General features: G+C 35.7%; 1 protein-coding gene across 5 annotated transcripts in view; it reads right to left on the bottom strand.

Annotated features, from left to right (window-relative positions):
• Positions 1 to 316: 316 nt before the first annotated feature.
• Positions 317 to 16,451, bottom strand: part of NFXL1 (nuclear transcription factor, X-box binding like 1) — a 73,600-nt gene continuing 57,465 nt past the window's right edge. For all 5 annotated transcript variants that reach the window (XM_019829540.3, XM_045056407.1, XM_003985399.5 and 2 more), the window contains exons 19-23: positions 16,221 to 16,290; positions 9,814 to 9,918; positions 5,656 to 5,742; positions 4,801 to 4,854; positions 317 to 1,983 (exon numbers count right to left, since the gene is read on the bottom strand). In XM_019829540.3, the coding sequence (XP_019685099.2) occupies positions 1,810 to 1,983; positions 4,801 to 4,854; positions 5,656 to 5,742; positions 9,814 to 9,918; positions 16,221 to 16,290 (490 nt within the window). In that variant the 3' untranslated portion in view covers positions 317 to 1,809. The remainder of the gene's footprint in view (positions 1,984 to 4,800; positions 4,855 to 5,655; positions 5,743 to 9,813; positions 9,919 to 16,220; positions 16,291 to 16,451) is intronic.

Below are 16,451 nucleotides of genomic sequence, written 5' to 3'. Positions count from 1 at the left end.
TCATTTTATTGCGTATCTATTTCCTTCCTGTCCCCTTCCACTCCTTAGTCACTCCCTAAGAGGAAGGATCACTCTCATCTCCAGTACCTACAAAGTACCTGTAACACAGGAAACACATCTGTTGACTGAATAAATAAATAATTGTGTGACTTTGGGTAAATTAACAAAGCTCTGAACTACTAGCCAGCAATTACAAAATAATAAACAGCTTAATTATTATTATTCTAATCAGTCTCATTCCTCAGCTCACTAAATTCTTCCCCACAAATGCGAAAGAAAACTAGCAAGAACAGAAGCCCAACAAACAGATAGGAAATAGGCTTTAGGCTCATTTATTAGGCCAAGATTCTGAGATACATGAAAAATAGCTCCTCAGGTAGACACCTAGTTGCTCAGTCTTTAATATTCACCTTTTAGAGTCAGGAAATGACATAAGTGTAGCAGCTCTAACTTAGAGCTCCTGAAACACTAACCCAGTTACTCTAACATGGAGAAAGGTAAAAAAGAAAAAAAAGTCTAAAATCAAAACACAAATACCATAATGAAAAGAATGACTGCCCTTTCATTTTAGACACTAGCTAATACTAGACGAATGCATATAACATTAAAAAATTTTGAATTCAGGTCAGCAAAGTGTAAAAATCCTTCTCTGTATTTCTGTTTAAAACATACTTCTGCATTTTTCAGTATCTACCAATTAACTATGTTTTGCATCAAGTATTAGAGCTTTTATATATTGATACTAATACCTAACCTAAAATTACTGGCTCCTGAATCTTCTAGATAATAGTTAGTAAATATTCTAGGTTACAAATTTGGTATGAAAAAGTTTAATGAAAACATTAATCATACAAAAATTAAATAGCAAAACCATTTAAAATGACAATTCAAACAGATTTGGCTTACTGATAGTTCTCTATCAGAGTGTTTTTTTCATAAGAACTGATGATTTCCAGCTGACATCTACTTACAGGATCATGGTAAAAAGAAATGAGAGTCAGTATAGAAAGCTCATAAGCCCTGTGCTCAAGCATTTATTGCTCATAAATATCAGTTTTTCTTTTATTGTTACTTTGAGAAGACACGTACAAGTTTTACAAAACATGCCAAACTTCAGTTAAGTGCTTCTTACACAAGAAATAGCCACATGTGAGAAATCTAGCCTGACATTTTTTAAAAACAATTATATTTTCCTCTGAGAAACCCACCACATAAAAACTTATTTCAATAACTGATAAAAATTCCTCACTAATAAGCCAATTTCTGGAATCTAATTACATCTAATTATAGCTTCATGTTACAATTTAAGAGGTCTTTTAGAGAATAGTTTTTTTTTTTAAAGTACAAAGTTACATGATCAAGAAAAGTACCTTTTAATAAGTAACCAAAACATTGTGAAATATTCCTTTTACTGCACATATGGCTCAGTTTCATCTTAATTTTGCAAAAGAAAGAAAGAAAGAAAGGAAAAAGAAAAGAGAAAAGAAAAGAAAGTTGGTTTGAAATAGTCAATGAAACAACTGTGTTAACACAAGGAAGCGCACTGAACAACTGATGTGCTACCCTGCCACTGGCTATGACTTATGAAAGATTTCACAATTTCGGTCATGCTTTTACTAGTGAACAATGTTACCCTACCACTTCCGGTATGCTCATCAGGAGAAAGCTTGGCATTCCGTCCTTCTAACAACAGCCGGAAGAGAACACAGAGACGAATGTGAATATATATGTTCTACAGTATACACTTCCTAACGTTCCAGACTTGACTTCTCTAAATCCAGTCTGAGGTATGTGAACAGATCACAACTTCTATGCCACATCACGGGCTATGTACCAGGCAAACACTAAAACCACCAGCGCACATGCGGGAAGGAGAGAATATTTGTATTTCTGCCATAGCGTCAGCTCCACTGTCACTTCATCTCTTTTCCTGCTCTTCTTCCGACGACCTTTCAGTCTGTTTTCAAAAGCCTCCAGTTCAGCCTAAGTCAAAAACAAAACAGTATCATTTTTATTAGATTCGACACGTACGCTGATTTGACATTCTCCACTTGGATGAAAATCAATTTGTGAAATGTTTTAATAGTAATGGTATAAAATAAATATATTGATTTGATTTTTTTAAAAAAACTCTCTCCACTACAGATTGCATTCAACACATTCAGAGTTTAGGTAAGCAGAAAGGGAAATGGGGAGTCACAGATTATTTCAGACCATGGGCCTGACTTTGACACAAAATACAGAAATATCTGATTTAAAAAGGGTGCCCTAAATATAGACATTAGTTTTATACTTCAACACCATTTACCTACTGAGTTTTCACAACAATTTCTGGCAAGCGATAAGAGATGCCCAGTGAGAATAAAAATACCTGTAATTCTAGCTTTTTGCAATGCTAGTAATAAACATTAATGGCTTTATGAAGGAAATTCAAGTGAGTAGAGAAAAAAAACTGCCAGAAATTGAGTCTTCTCTTTATCAAATACATTTAAAAACAGAGTAGAAATTCTTCAGGGGAAAAATGCTTCATGCTTTAAGTCAAAATGACTATTTTAGAAAGTAGAATATAAAAACTGGTTCTAAAAAAAGGATAACTGGATGATACTCATGAAATGCGGATTTTTATTCTACTGTTAAGAACTTAACTTTATACATGATAACGTAACATGATACACTACAGTGCATTGTAACTGAACCACGATAGTCATTAACTAAAATATGTATGTAATCGCCATGCAAGATTCTGTACTTGTTTATTTATCTAAAGGAAATACAAGTTAACCCTTAAACAATGCAGAAGTCAGGGGTGCTGACCCCACAGTCAAAAATCCACATACAACTTTTGACTCCCCCAAAACTTAACTGCTAATAAACAGCCTTCTGTTGACTGGAACCCTTACCGAACAGTTGATGAACACATATTTTGTATGTTGTATTATATACTGTATTCTTACAATAAAATAAGCTAGAGAAAAGAAAACGTTACTAAGAAAATCATAAGAGAAAATACATTTACAGTACTGTGCTGTAGCTATCAAAAAGAAGCCTCATTTAAGTGGACCCCTGCAGCTTAAACCTGTGTTGTTCGAGAGTCAACTGTACAAACTTCAGTTAACACATCCATTACTTCACCCGTAAACCACATGTGAAGATGAGCTACTCCTGGACTTAATTTAACACAAAGTAGCATTCTTCAAGGAATCAAAATGTCAGAATATTTTTCGTGGTGGTTGAAATAGAGAACAAGATCAATATACATGAAAAGGAGCCAAACTTGGGAACTGACACAGTAAAATAATTGATGCTTTAATGATGACCCACATTCATCATGCAGAATTTAAACAATGTTCTATACACTCTGTTGAAAAGGTCAGTAAATAGTGAATATATTAAAAATTTCCGTCCACAATGGTTTATAAAAAGGGAAAGAAGATTCACCCTCAACTATTCCTAATAAATTAACCTCCCAGGATTCTAGTCAATCCACGTTTTACTGTAAGAGCTTTGATAACTAATTTCAGAATATTAGGCAAACCAAGTTTATAGAACCATTTAACATCAGAGGTCATTTTAGCCCACTTTTATTTGCTACCTGAATTGTTTCCAATGCCCTCCCCTCAAGTCATATAAATTTCAATTTCCTCATTCAAAAGGCAGCAGTTTGCATATAATATACCCTTTTTGCTAAGTATGGAAGCATCTCAAAATGCAAACTGATAAACAATCATGTCACTATTAGAAACTTAAGCCACTCTTTGGAGTATACAATCAAGATAGTATTTGAGCAAATGTACAGAAATGTAGTATCTGCTATAGAACAAAGAGCAGATAATAATCCTGCATTTATGAAAATGAAGGAGAAATAAGGGAATGTATTATTAAAATAAGTGCATTGGTTAGTAAACAACACTGACTTTTACAGACAATTTACAACCCAGTAAAATAGAACTCAAATAATTTTAGGTAAGTGAAGACAAGTGCTCCAAGAGGTACTTTAAAATGGATGCTGCCAGGGGCCTGGGTGGCTCAGTCATTTAAGTGTCTGACTTTGGCTCAGGTTATGATCTCATTTGTGGGTTAGAGCCCCACAGTTCATGAGTTCAAGCCCTGCATCGGGCTTGCTGCTGTCAGCGCAGAGCCTGCTTAGGATTCTTTGTCCCCTTCTCTCATTGCTTCTCCCCGGCTCAAGCATGTTCTCTCTCGTTCTCGCTCTCTCAAGAAAAAAAAAAAAAAAAAAAAAAACACATTTAAAAAATTATTATTTTTGAGAGAGAGAAGGGAGACAGAGTGTGAGCAGGGGAGGGGCAGAGAGAGAAAGACACAAAATCCGGAGCAGGCTCCAGCTCCAAGCTGTCAGCACAGAGCCCGACACGGGGCTCACGAACTGTGAGATTATGACCTGAGCCAAATTCGGACACTTAACTCACTGAGCCATCCAGGCGCCTGTAAAAAAAATTTTTAATAAAAAAAAAATGGATGCTGCCACACCCCACCAACACCCACCAACCTAAAGAGGAGTTAAAATTCTTATCACTAGAGAATGGATGAGCCTGGCAAGGAAGTAAATTTGGGAATATACAAAATATCTGGGAATATACAAGATTTCATGCTTCTTGAGAGGTTCAGGATAGCTGGACTGAAGTGAGGGAATGGCTAATTTCTGTTTTGTAGGAAATGTATTATTTTCAGTCCAGAAAACAGTAGACCAGCCCTTAGTTTGTATGTGGAATATACCTTGTGTTTCTCTAAAAACTAACAACGATACAAAAAGACATAAATCTAGGTATTTTGTTTAGTTACCTGTTGTCTTCGTTTTTCCTCTTCAAGAGCAGCTTTGGCTTCTGCTTCTTTTATCTGTTTCATAGACATTTAAAAGTATATTACCATCATAACCATCAAATTTTATTCAGAATTTTAACATCTTCCCACCCAGGATCCACTAACCCAGAATGACTTCTAGGAACTTTATATTGGAAGTTACTTAATGACATGTAAAGGTTATACTGAGAAGTGTTACCAAGGTTCTGTCTAACCGACTGGAAGGGGAGGGGAGGGATAGTGTTACACAGTATATAAACATTTCAGTTTAACAATTATAATAGATATTAGATCACAATTCAAAGAGTCACAAAACTGCAAAATGAAATATTTTTAAAGCTGATTTTTTTCTCTTGAGTTATCATACTAAGTCTATAATAAATTATTCAATACCACTCTTTTTCTAGAGTTGAAATTGACCATTTTCTGCAAATGTTCTATCTGGAAGGGAATCCTTAGTATCAAACAAAATCAAGAGTTTATTCACTGAATGCATTCATTAATGGAGGCAAATGATGACCCTAGAGGTAACCCAAACAGCAAAGAATTCCAAAACCTTATTTTGTATTATTTTAACCTAGCTTTCAGGAGGCTTAGACTAACATTAAAATGAAAACCTATGTCCCATTCCAGAGCATTATACACTAACTGGTATGGAAAAATCTAGTACACACTGAACAATACACCTGGGGATTGAAAATAGGCCTACAAAACTAGGCTTTTATTACAAAAGCAAAAAGAGATGAGATCTGTTTGTAATAAGCACATAAAGTAATCCACAAAATATGAAAAGGCTATTAATTAGCAAATTAGAATTGACATTTAATGTAACATTACCTCAGATGCTTTCCGTTTCATTTCCTTGCATGTTGTGTCGCATTCTATTGAAATCTGATTTTCACGTACTTTGTTACACTGTAGTTCCTACAAATAATATTTTTAAAAATTTGATTTTAAAAGCTTTTTCCCTCAAAGTCCTAACTGTATGCCACAAAAAAGCAAAATTTCTCTAACAGCTTAAGGTTATGCATACTAAGAGTCACTTCATAAATATTTAATGATGATATGGTTACAAGCATCAAATGTCTTAATTCAAAGAGGGATCATTCTTTTATTGCCTCATAATTGAAAAAAAGTAAAGAACATAAAATTCAAAGCATCCATTTAATAATTATTTACTAGAGCCACTACGAACTTAGCTTTAATTTCATTTTTATTCTTTATTTTTATTGTTTGTTATATTTCTAAGGCTTCCAGGGGATAAAATGCTCTAGAGTAGTGGCATCCAACACAGCTTTCTGAGGTCATGAAAACGTTCTAAATCTGCACTACCCAACAGAGTAACACTAACTACATATGGCTACTAAAACTCAAAATGTGTCTAGTGAAACTGAAGAACTGGAGGTTTACTATTATTTGTTAATTTGTTAAAATTCAAATTTTAAATACCCATATGTGCCAACAGGTATACGCAAATGGGCTCAATATCATTAATCACCAGGAAAATGCAAATCTAAACCACAATGACATAATCAACTCACAACTGTTAGAATAACTATAATTGATATGCCAATAATAACAAGTCATGGCAAGACTACAGAAAAAAAAAAGAAAGAAACCTTGCACTGTGTTGGCAGGAATGTAAATTGGTATAGCCAGTATGAAAAACAGTGTGGAAGCTTCTTTAAAAACTTAAAAGAGATGTAGTATAGGTTTTAGCAGTCTTACTTCTGGCTATACAGGGAATGAAAATAGCATCTAAGAGATATCTGTGCTCCAATATTCACTGCCATCATTATTCACAATAGCCAAAATATGGTAACAAGACATGTGTCCATCAATGGATAAGTGAATGAAAAAAAATGTGATCTGCCTACCTACCTATAATGCAGTATTATTCAGCCATAAAAAAGAAGGAAATCCTGTTATTTAGAGAACATGGATGAACATGGAGACAATCATGCTAAGTAAAATAAGTCAGATACAGACAAATATTGTATGATCTTACTTACATGTGGAATCTAAAAATTAAAGCTGAGAAGAACTTAGAAAAGCTGAGAAGAGAATGGAAATTTCTAGGAGCTATGGACTAGGTAGAATATGAAGAAATTGGTCACTGGCTACAAATTTTCAGTGATAAGATGAATAAGTTCTAAGGAACCTAATACACCACATGCTGGCTATAGTTACTAATACTGTATTATATATTTTAAATATGCTCTGTAAGTATTCTCGCCACAAAGAAACAGTAACTGTGAGGTAAATGTTAATTAGCTTTATTGCTGTAATCATTTCACAGTGTATGTATGTGGACAATCATCATGTGTGCACTTTAAATACGTATAATTTTTGTCAACTGTGCATCAATAAAGCTAAAAAATATTCAAATAAATAAACAGCCATATGTGGCCAATGGCTACCAACTCATTCAGTTCTAGAGAATTTTCTGGAGAGCTACAAATTTCCCTCTCAACCACTTAATCTTTTTAAAAAGTTTTAAAATTTTGGTGAGGCGCTTGGGTGGCTCACTTGGTTAAGTGTCCGACTCTTGGTTTCGGCTCAGGTCATGAGCTCACAGTTTTGTGAGTTCAAGCCCCATGTCTGGCTCTGCACTGGCAGCACAGAGCCTGCTTGGGATTCTCTCTTTCCCTCTCTCTGCCCCTCCCCTGTGTGTGCTCTCTCACGTTCTCTCTCTCTCTCTCTCTCTCTCTCTCTCTCTCTCAAAATAAATAAAATTTAAAAGAAAAAAAAAAGGTACTTACAGAGTACCTATTACATGCCAAGCACTGTATGAGGGACAGGGACACAATAAGGAAAAGAATGGAATAATATGACAAGTGGTTAACTAATAATAACAGCAGCTATTTATTAAACATAGCAATCACTGTACTAAATGCTACATAAGCATTACCTCTTTTATTCTTTTCAATAAATCTAAGTATAAATTCTCTTTTATGGATGAGAAAACAAGGTTGCAGATGTCCCTAGGATCATCAAGCTCTTAGTCATGAACCTAGGATAAAGGAAACCAAGGGAAAACAGCATCTAAGTCTTCCTAAGGGAGTCAGGACAAGGAAGAGCTTCCCAAACAAGGAAATGCTTGCACTGAATACTAGAGGCAGGATTCTAGTGGACGGAATGGTAAAGGGAAAAAACTTTGCATTTTACACAAAAGGAAGAATGTATACATCGCCACAGATTAAAGCGTAAGGTAGCATACATGTTAGGACACCTAAGTAACAGATTCACAGAGATGGCTGCTAGAGGATGAGACTGGAGATAAGCAGGCAAACATTCACCATCACAGATTCACTTGAATGCCAAGTCAGTATGTACATAGATGTTTCTTCTAAATGTATATTCTTTTCCCATAGTGATGAAGAACCACTGAAGAACTTAGATTAAGGAAGTACTAGACTTGGAGGCAGAGAAATCTGCTATGAAGCTGTTATCAGAGTCCAAGAATGAGCTGTTGCCAAAGTTCTTCTAGTGGGTGGCAAACTGTATTTGGACAGTAACAGGACATGAGAGACATCTCAGATGAAAAGTGACTTGACTAAGCATTGATTTTCACATAAAGCAGTCCAATTTAAATATCTAAAACTTAGGGATTCAACTTCAGAAGAGGTCAGGCTTCTAAATTTAAATTCAGAAGCTACCTATCCCAGGAAGTGATGGTAGGAACTGTGAAAAAAAGTAAAAAGCAAATATCCTCAATAAAAGCAGAAGATTCTCAATAAATATTTGTTGAATGAATTTAAAGAAAAGAAAAAGACTAACTTTAGGGGATGACCATAAGAATATGAAGGAAAAAAGGAGTTACAACTGTAACCGAGATAGCAAAAATCAGAGGTCAACAGTGTGAACAGGCAAGTCAAGGAAAAGGAGGCTGAAAACAAGACCACCCAGCTGCTGACACTGGAGAACAGTGAGACTCTTCTGTGTAAGCTTAGTTTAGCTGAATGGTGTATAGTTTGCTTCCACTGAGCTTCCCAGTTCTTAGTTTTGCCCTTTCAGGGGCTCCTGGGTGGCTCAGTGGGTTAAGCGTCCGACTTCGGCTCAGATTATGATCTTGTGGTCTGTGAATCTGAGCCCCACATTGGGTCTCTGTGCTGATAGCTCAGAGCCTGGAGCCCGCTTTGGATTCTGTGTCTCCCTCTCTCTCTCTCTGCGCCTCCCCCCCGCCCCCAGACTCTGTCTCTCTCGCTCTCTTTCAAAAATAAACAAACATTACAAAAAAAAAAAAAAAGTTTTGCTCTTTTACTCCTCCATTACCACTATTTTATCTTAAAACGAATTCTCTCCCAGTTTGTTATAAGACTGTCCATGTGAAGTCTTTTTAAGGCTGTGTTTTCACAACATGATACTGATGGCAAAAACTATTTCATAATTAAGAGCAACAAAGGTTAAATTCCAGACCATTTCTTAAACCATGAAACTCACTCTATTACTCATTCCATGTTCCTTGTACAAAGACCTCAAATCTAGAGCATATTAAATTTTTTTTAATCTTTATTTTTGAGAGAGAGAGAGACAGAGACAGAGACAGAACATGAGTGGGGGAGGGGCAGAGAGAGAGGGAGACACAGAATCCGAAGCAGGCTCCAGGCTCCGAGCTGTCAGCACAGAGCCCAACGCAGGGCTTGAACTCACAAACTGCGAGATCATGACCTGAGCTGAAGTCGGACGCTTAACCAGCTGAGCCACCCAGGCACCCCTCAAATCTAGAGCATATTGATTCTACCCAAAAAGAGGGCACTGAACTTAGTTCCAACATAAAACAAAGTTCTTTTATGAGTAAATTACAGAAAACTAAATTGCCAAACAAAGCTGATTTTAAAAATAAGTACCTACAGAAATAGGCTAACAATAAAGATTCTAAAAGGTAAGACCTTAAAATTAAAAGGCAAAAAGTAAAGCCAAAAACTACCAAAACAGAGACAAAAAAAATTTTTTTTACACAGAAAAGTATATTCAATAACTTAAAATACTTACCTTTTTTATTCTTTTACAAGGGCATCTAAGTTTTACCTTCTGGTTGCAATTAAAGGGACATTCACCAGGATGACACATTTCTTTGCATCTGTGACCACAAGGAAGCTAAAATAAAACGAAAATAAAGCAATTGCATATTTATATTCTAGTCATACTCTACAAACTCCCCTTCCTCCAACAGCTATTTTAAGAGAGTCTATCACAGTAGGGTCGGTCAATCAACCCTGGATAATGATATAATTTTCCAACTTTTTCTTTTAGATATAAATTACTTTACACATAAATGTTAAATATTCTCCCCAGTTCCACTCCAAGAGTGTATCTTACATCAGGGTTGCGGCTAGTTATAGCCATGTGACTATGTTCTGGCCAATGAAATGTAAGCAAAAGTGCTTTTGTGCCTTCAAGCTTTTCAAGAGCATACACCCATGTTCTTCCCTTCCCAATGTGCTGTAAATGATGACATTTAGAGCACGAATGGAAACCATGTGTCAAGATGAAGCAGAGCTGCCTGACTTATTTGGGTTCCTGGATGAATACATGGAGCACAGTGATAACACATCTACCTTCCCTATATGGTTATATAAGAAAGAAAGAAAACTTTCTTGTCCTTAAGGCACTATGTTGTAATACAACTGCTTAGCCTTTTACTCTAAATCATTTCTCTTTGCCGCTATGTATTAAAACATATTATATAAGTAGCCAAAACCAACTAAGCAATTGCCATGATGTCTATGTGGCTCCTTGTCTTTAGTTATTTACTATCTTCTTATCACAGTCAAGCTTTCAGATGAAACATTGTGATCTTCTTTGTATTCAAATCTTATCCAGACTTCAATAAATGGCTTAGATCACCATAGTAACATGATAGAAATTTGCCTATATTTGAACAAATAATAGTAATTATGTAAGAAATCTACTTTTAAACTATTGTGACACTGTTTGTGTGGTCTTCAAAAAAATTATGGGCGCCTGGGTAGCTCAGTCTGTTGAGCATCTGACTTCAGCTCAGGTCATGATCTCATGGTTCGTGGGTTCAAGTCCCATGATGGGCTCTGTGCTGACAGCTCAGAGCCTAGAGCCTGCTTCAGAGTCTGTGTCTCCCTCTCTATCTGCCCCTCCCCTGCTTGTGCTCTGTGTCTCTCAAAAATGAATAAAAACATTAAAAATTAAAAAAAAATTAGACACTTCATAGATTCCTGTCTCTCCAACCAGACTGTGAATAAAAGACACCATTGGTTAGTGGTTAAATTCCAAAGTCAAGCTGCCTGGAACTGAATTTCAGCTTCCCTGTTTACCAACTGTGAAATCTTGGGCAAACCTCCTGACTTTTCTGTGCTTCACATATAAAACTGGGAAGGGAAACAGAACTTTGTAAGGCTGTCGTGAGGATTAAATGTTCTCAATATATTTAGCTATTATAATAAAAGGTATTATAATGAGGGCAATGGTCTTCTATTTCTTTGTGTCTCTTATATTCATTAACAAATACACCTTAATAAACATTGAATTCTCCAACTTCTGATCTTTATATTTCACCAGATTGATTCTTCAAACTATTATCTCTACTGACTTTAAAACATTCAGAAGTCTTTTCCATTGCCTTTAGTCTCTCTCTGGTGTGCAACTAAATTTCTTGTTGTTTCATTTTTAGCCGAGACGTTCGCACCAAAACTAAATATGGATCACTCAGGCTACATTTTCATCGGTCCCACAATAGGGCTGCACTGCTGGAATGAGTTTCACACTAACATTCCTGGACCACTTCGGTTTTGTTTTTCTCTCTACCTAACTACAGGCCTTGAACACTGCTTACTAAGCTCAAAAGTTCATACTTTTGAACTATCAAATATCTGCCTCACAGGGTGGTTTAAAGTCTTTGTCCTCCTCAACTTCTTCCTCACTTCCATTCCTGCCAGTGCCTCTAGCCTGACTTCATGAAGAAGACAAACATTTGGCATCAACTTACCACCCATCCTCTCTTCTTCTCCAAACAGGTCTCTGTAGCCTCTTGCTCTTTCCTTCATCGAGGTAATGACATCGGTCATCCTCTCTAAAAGTAACTAACCACTCTACTTCAACTTTAAATCAATAACTCTAATGGGGAAAGTGAATAGGGAAGCTTTTCAGAATCAATATAGACTTTCTGAAGTTACTCAGAATTGTGACTACAGTATTCTATATTTTCAACGTGTTGGGGTTTGATGAAAAGCTAAAAACCAGATGTCCTATCTTTCTGCCTTAGTCCTAAAAGACCCCATGGTCACTCTCCACAATTTCACTACCATCTTAAAAGTCTCTTTTCTCTGGCTGGGTCTTCTACCTTTAAAATGTACCTCTTTTCTCTAAATACTGTATTAATCCTGTTACCCCCATCTCACAATTCTTCCATGAATCTCCCTGCCTTTCACCTTCTCTGCTGGTAGAAGAAACAGAAGACATAAATTGGGATGGCTGCCTGGTTTACCACAGTTCTCCCAGGAGCTATGGCCATGACTGTACCACCCATTCCAGTTCCCTGTCTGTTGCTGCCTGTGCCAAGGGAGCCCCCCGTACCTAAGGGGAACCAATCAGATTTTCTCTCCTGATAACTGAAAACCAAAAAGAAAGAGATGGTGGTTTGAATAGTCATCTCACTACAGAGCCCTCAAGCCCCTGCTGGCAAGCCCCTGGGGGCTGCCCAGGTCCTGCCCTTCCCAAAGTTTGCTGTAACAGCGTTTCCTTCAAAATCTATGAACTGGCCTTCAATATCCTCCAAATATGTCTTTTTGTATGTGTGATAAGTTAACCAAACTGATTCTGTAGCTTGCAAGGAGAACTGAAACTCATCCAGAAGTCTGCTGTGCTGGTATCCAACATATGCCCCACAGACAAAAGTAATGTCATTGATCCTGAAAAAGTATTAAAAACCACTAGTAATCAGGAAAACGTAATTTAAAATCACCAGATGCCATAGAATTGGCAAAACTTAAAAAGTATGACAATACCAAGTGTGGTGGTAACTGGAAATTAAAATACTGGAACTTTAAAATACTGGTAGTAAACAGGAAAATTTACTGATAGTAAACTGTACAACTATTTTGGAAATCAATATGACTTTAAGTTGAAATTATACATCTCCTATGAATAAGCAATGGCACATACAGAAACCTATATGCACATATATTAGAATGTACAAACAAGAATGTTCATAACAGTATTTTTAGCAACTCAAATATCTACCCACAGTAAAGAAAACACAGTGAACTATAGTATACTCATATAATGGAATAAAGACTGTGGCAACATGTAATAAACGTGACAAACATAAAGCACAGTAAGTAGGTCACATAAGTTCATACTTTTGAACTTTCAATATAAAATTAGGCAAGCAATATTGTTTCCAGATGAAAACTATAAACAAAAGCAAGTAAATTACTATAAAAGGGAGATGGAGATAACATATAGGATAGAAAGAGGAAACCACAGTCAGACAGGGACTTTGGTAGACTTCTGAGATGCAGTCACACTGTAATTTTTAACCTGGGTGGAGCTATACGGTCTTGACTTTTTAACCATTTATTAAACTGTCCATATGTATTACGTATTTCTGACTAGGTAATAATTTCATTGTTTAAAAAAATCAGATGTACAAGTATGTGTTATCTTAAAAGCCAGCTTATATTCTAAAAGAGCTGAAAAGCAGTTTCAAAGGAAGCTGATTAAAATGCATAATATATAAAGACTGTATCTTCATTACAGACTTCACACCAAAATACTGAGGTTTTTCTAAAACATCTAACCTTCACATTCATTTAAAGCAGAGACAGCCTACTCTACTCAATGTGGAATGGTTTTCTTCTACTCAGTCCCTAACATCATTCTGCTAACATTTGCATATGTCATATCCAACACCTCATCAGTAACCAATACTGTCTACTTCAAAATGTTCCATTTTAATCACAACAATTAAAAAAGCTCTTTAAAAATAATTAAGGAAAGCTTGCTAAACAATGTTTGTGGATAAATACTCACATATATCATCATCACTACAGCAAGCACATATAAGGCACTTACCATATACTAAGACATTTACATGTTATTAACTCATTAATACTCAGCGCTCAGAAGTGAGTATTATTTCTCCCATTGTATACATGAACAATTTGAGTTACAGAGACATTAAATAATTTTCCCAAGCAAAAAGTAAAAAAGCTTGCATGGGGATGATAAAACCAAATTCAGAAATATTTTTTAAAAGCAGAATTGTGTATGTGGGGCAGTTTAAAGGTGTAGTTAGTTCTTCATGGTATCTTTATATTTTCTTTTAAATTCAAACCAGTCCAGAAGACATAGAGTGTGTATATCTAGAAGGATATGCCTATATCACTCCCACAGTTCAGTTTAATTCACATTCAACAAACATTTACCAACTGCCTAATACATACAAACAGGGAACAAAGGACTGGATGCAAGGTCAAACATGACATAGTCCCTGCCCTCAAGAAATCCATAGTATGGGGAGGGGAAGAGAAAGTGAACAGGAATCTATCAGCACATCAGAATTTACCATCCTCCTATACCTTAACTCTGAGTACAGGATATCTGCTGCAGATGCAAAGTGACACAGTTCTTGGTTGATCCCAAGTATGACTTGATTCTATGGCTTAGTGAGTCTCAAAACTGTGGTGCCAGACCAACAATATCACTATTATATATAAGCTTATTAGAAATGCAAATTCTTGGGCCCCCAAAACCAGAAACTCTGGGGCAGGGCCCATTAATCTATTTCAAGAAGCTCTTAAACTGACTGTTTGAGAAGTATTGCTGTAGCCTTACCAATGTTGAGAGGCCATAAACTAGAGTAAGTTCTATTAGACACCTGTCCGCTCCTAGACTGTTTCAAACTATAACAGCCACCTGGATCGTTCCCAAACTAAGGCTATATTTTTCAAGAGAGCCCAAGGAGACTCTGGAAATACTCAGGGCTCCAGAATGATCTAGAATCCAAATAATCATGAGCATGGAAAACAAATTTTTAAACAGTGACCATCCATCTAGTCCCACCAAATGTCGTAACAGTATCACAAACGAATCACAGCCAAGGAAATGTTAAACTGCAAATTAGCAATCCCTAAATTTAATTTTGTTATTTCTAACTACAATCTCATACCAAGTTACTGAGTCAGATTAAAAATAAAACATTCTCAACCACTTATTACCTGGAATCTGAATGTGGACAGAAGAAAATTTATTTTAAAAAGGAAAAACTCAGGATTTGAAGAATTCAGAAAATTAAATTTGAAATATCCCAATGTCCCCCTTAGTTTTGCTTGTATGACAAAGACAGGTTATTAAAATAATCATTTATTGCTTGAAATGTCTGTTTATAATCTCACATAACTTTTAAAATACACAGGTTCAACTTCCAATAGTTCTTAAACAGAAATCCATAAAAAGCATCCAGTTTTAGTTAAAAGGAAATATTGCTAACAAAAAGGCATATCATGCGTTAATTTCTTTTTATTTAATTAAAGAGAATGACTTCTATACTTGTCATTAAGGCTTTGTTGCCATCTCTCCCTGACTATAAAGAGGACGAGAAACAGGTAAATACATAAAGACAGAATTAAAATAAAAGTGGTACAATGAGTATATCTGTAAGTCAAAGGGATTCCTTTATAAATGTCCAACCAAATCAAGTAACTATTACTGCCCTACCTCCAACAACAAAAAAGGGAATACTCTGACTTTTAAGTTAACCAACTATAGACGGACCACTGTGGTTTCTCAAATTATCATCAAGAAAAATCACTGGTGACTTTTAACCTTTACACTCTGAATAATTTTTCTGAACTATTTTTAATACTTTCAGTTTGGATACAGTGCACATACAAGAATCAGAATATTTAAAAATAAAACTTTAACATAAGTACTTTGTATTAATTAATTCAAAATAATAATGAACTTTAAAGTTCATACATACACACGTGCACACACGCGCACGCACATGCACACACACACACACACACACACACAAATCTGCTTCTTAAATAACCTACTATGGATTTACTGTCTCACAGCCTATGACTCACACAGTTCTTCACCTATTTATTATTTTAAGGAGGGGCAAAGCATTAGGTCAATACTCTATCATATAAAGTATATAAGCTGTCTTCAAAACTGCTCTTGGAAAAAAATCTTCGAAGGGTCAGTCTTAGTCCTAATACCCCCAAAATTTCATAAAGAGATGTGCATCCACAGTTAGTATGTATTACATTTTTACAGACCTCAATCACATCTTCTTTTCTGGACCCACATGTCTAGCAGGTTCAGAAAAGACCTGAAATAAGACCAAACGAGAAAAAGAAAATCCAAGAGAAACAAGGCCATAGAAATACAACTTAAAAGTTTCTATTAAAGCTTACCTCTTTAGGACACTGATTTTTGCAACAACTAAGGAGATTCTTTTCATCTATATCAGCAGTGGTTATTTTTCTAAAAATAAAAGAGGAAATTTTGATGCCATTCAAACCAAAGTCCATTTTATAACATAATTTCTCTAAAAGTAATTCATAATTTCAAACATATCCACAAAATTACCCTAGTTCATTTTTTTCTTGAAAACTATTTTGTGTACCATCTGTAATAACTATCTC

Source organism: Felis catus, chromosome B1 (genome assembly GCF_018350175.1).
Source record: "Felis catus isolate Fca126 chromosome B1, F.catus_Fca126_mat1.0, whole genome shotgun sequence".
Lineage (NCBI taxonomy): Eukaryota > Metazoa > Chordata > Mammalia > Carnivora > Felidae > Felis > Felis catus.
This window is presented reverse-complemented; position numbering and strand designations above follow the sequence as displayed.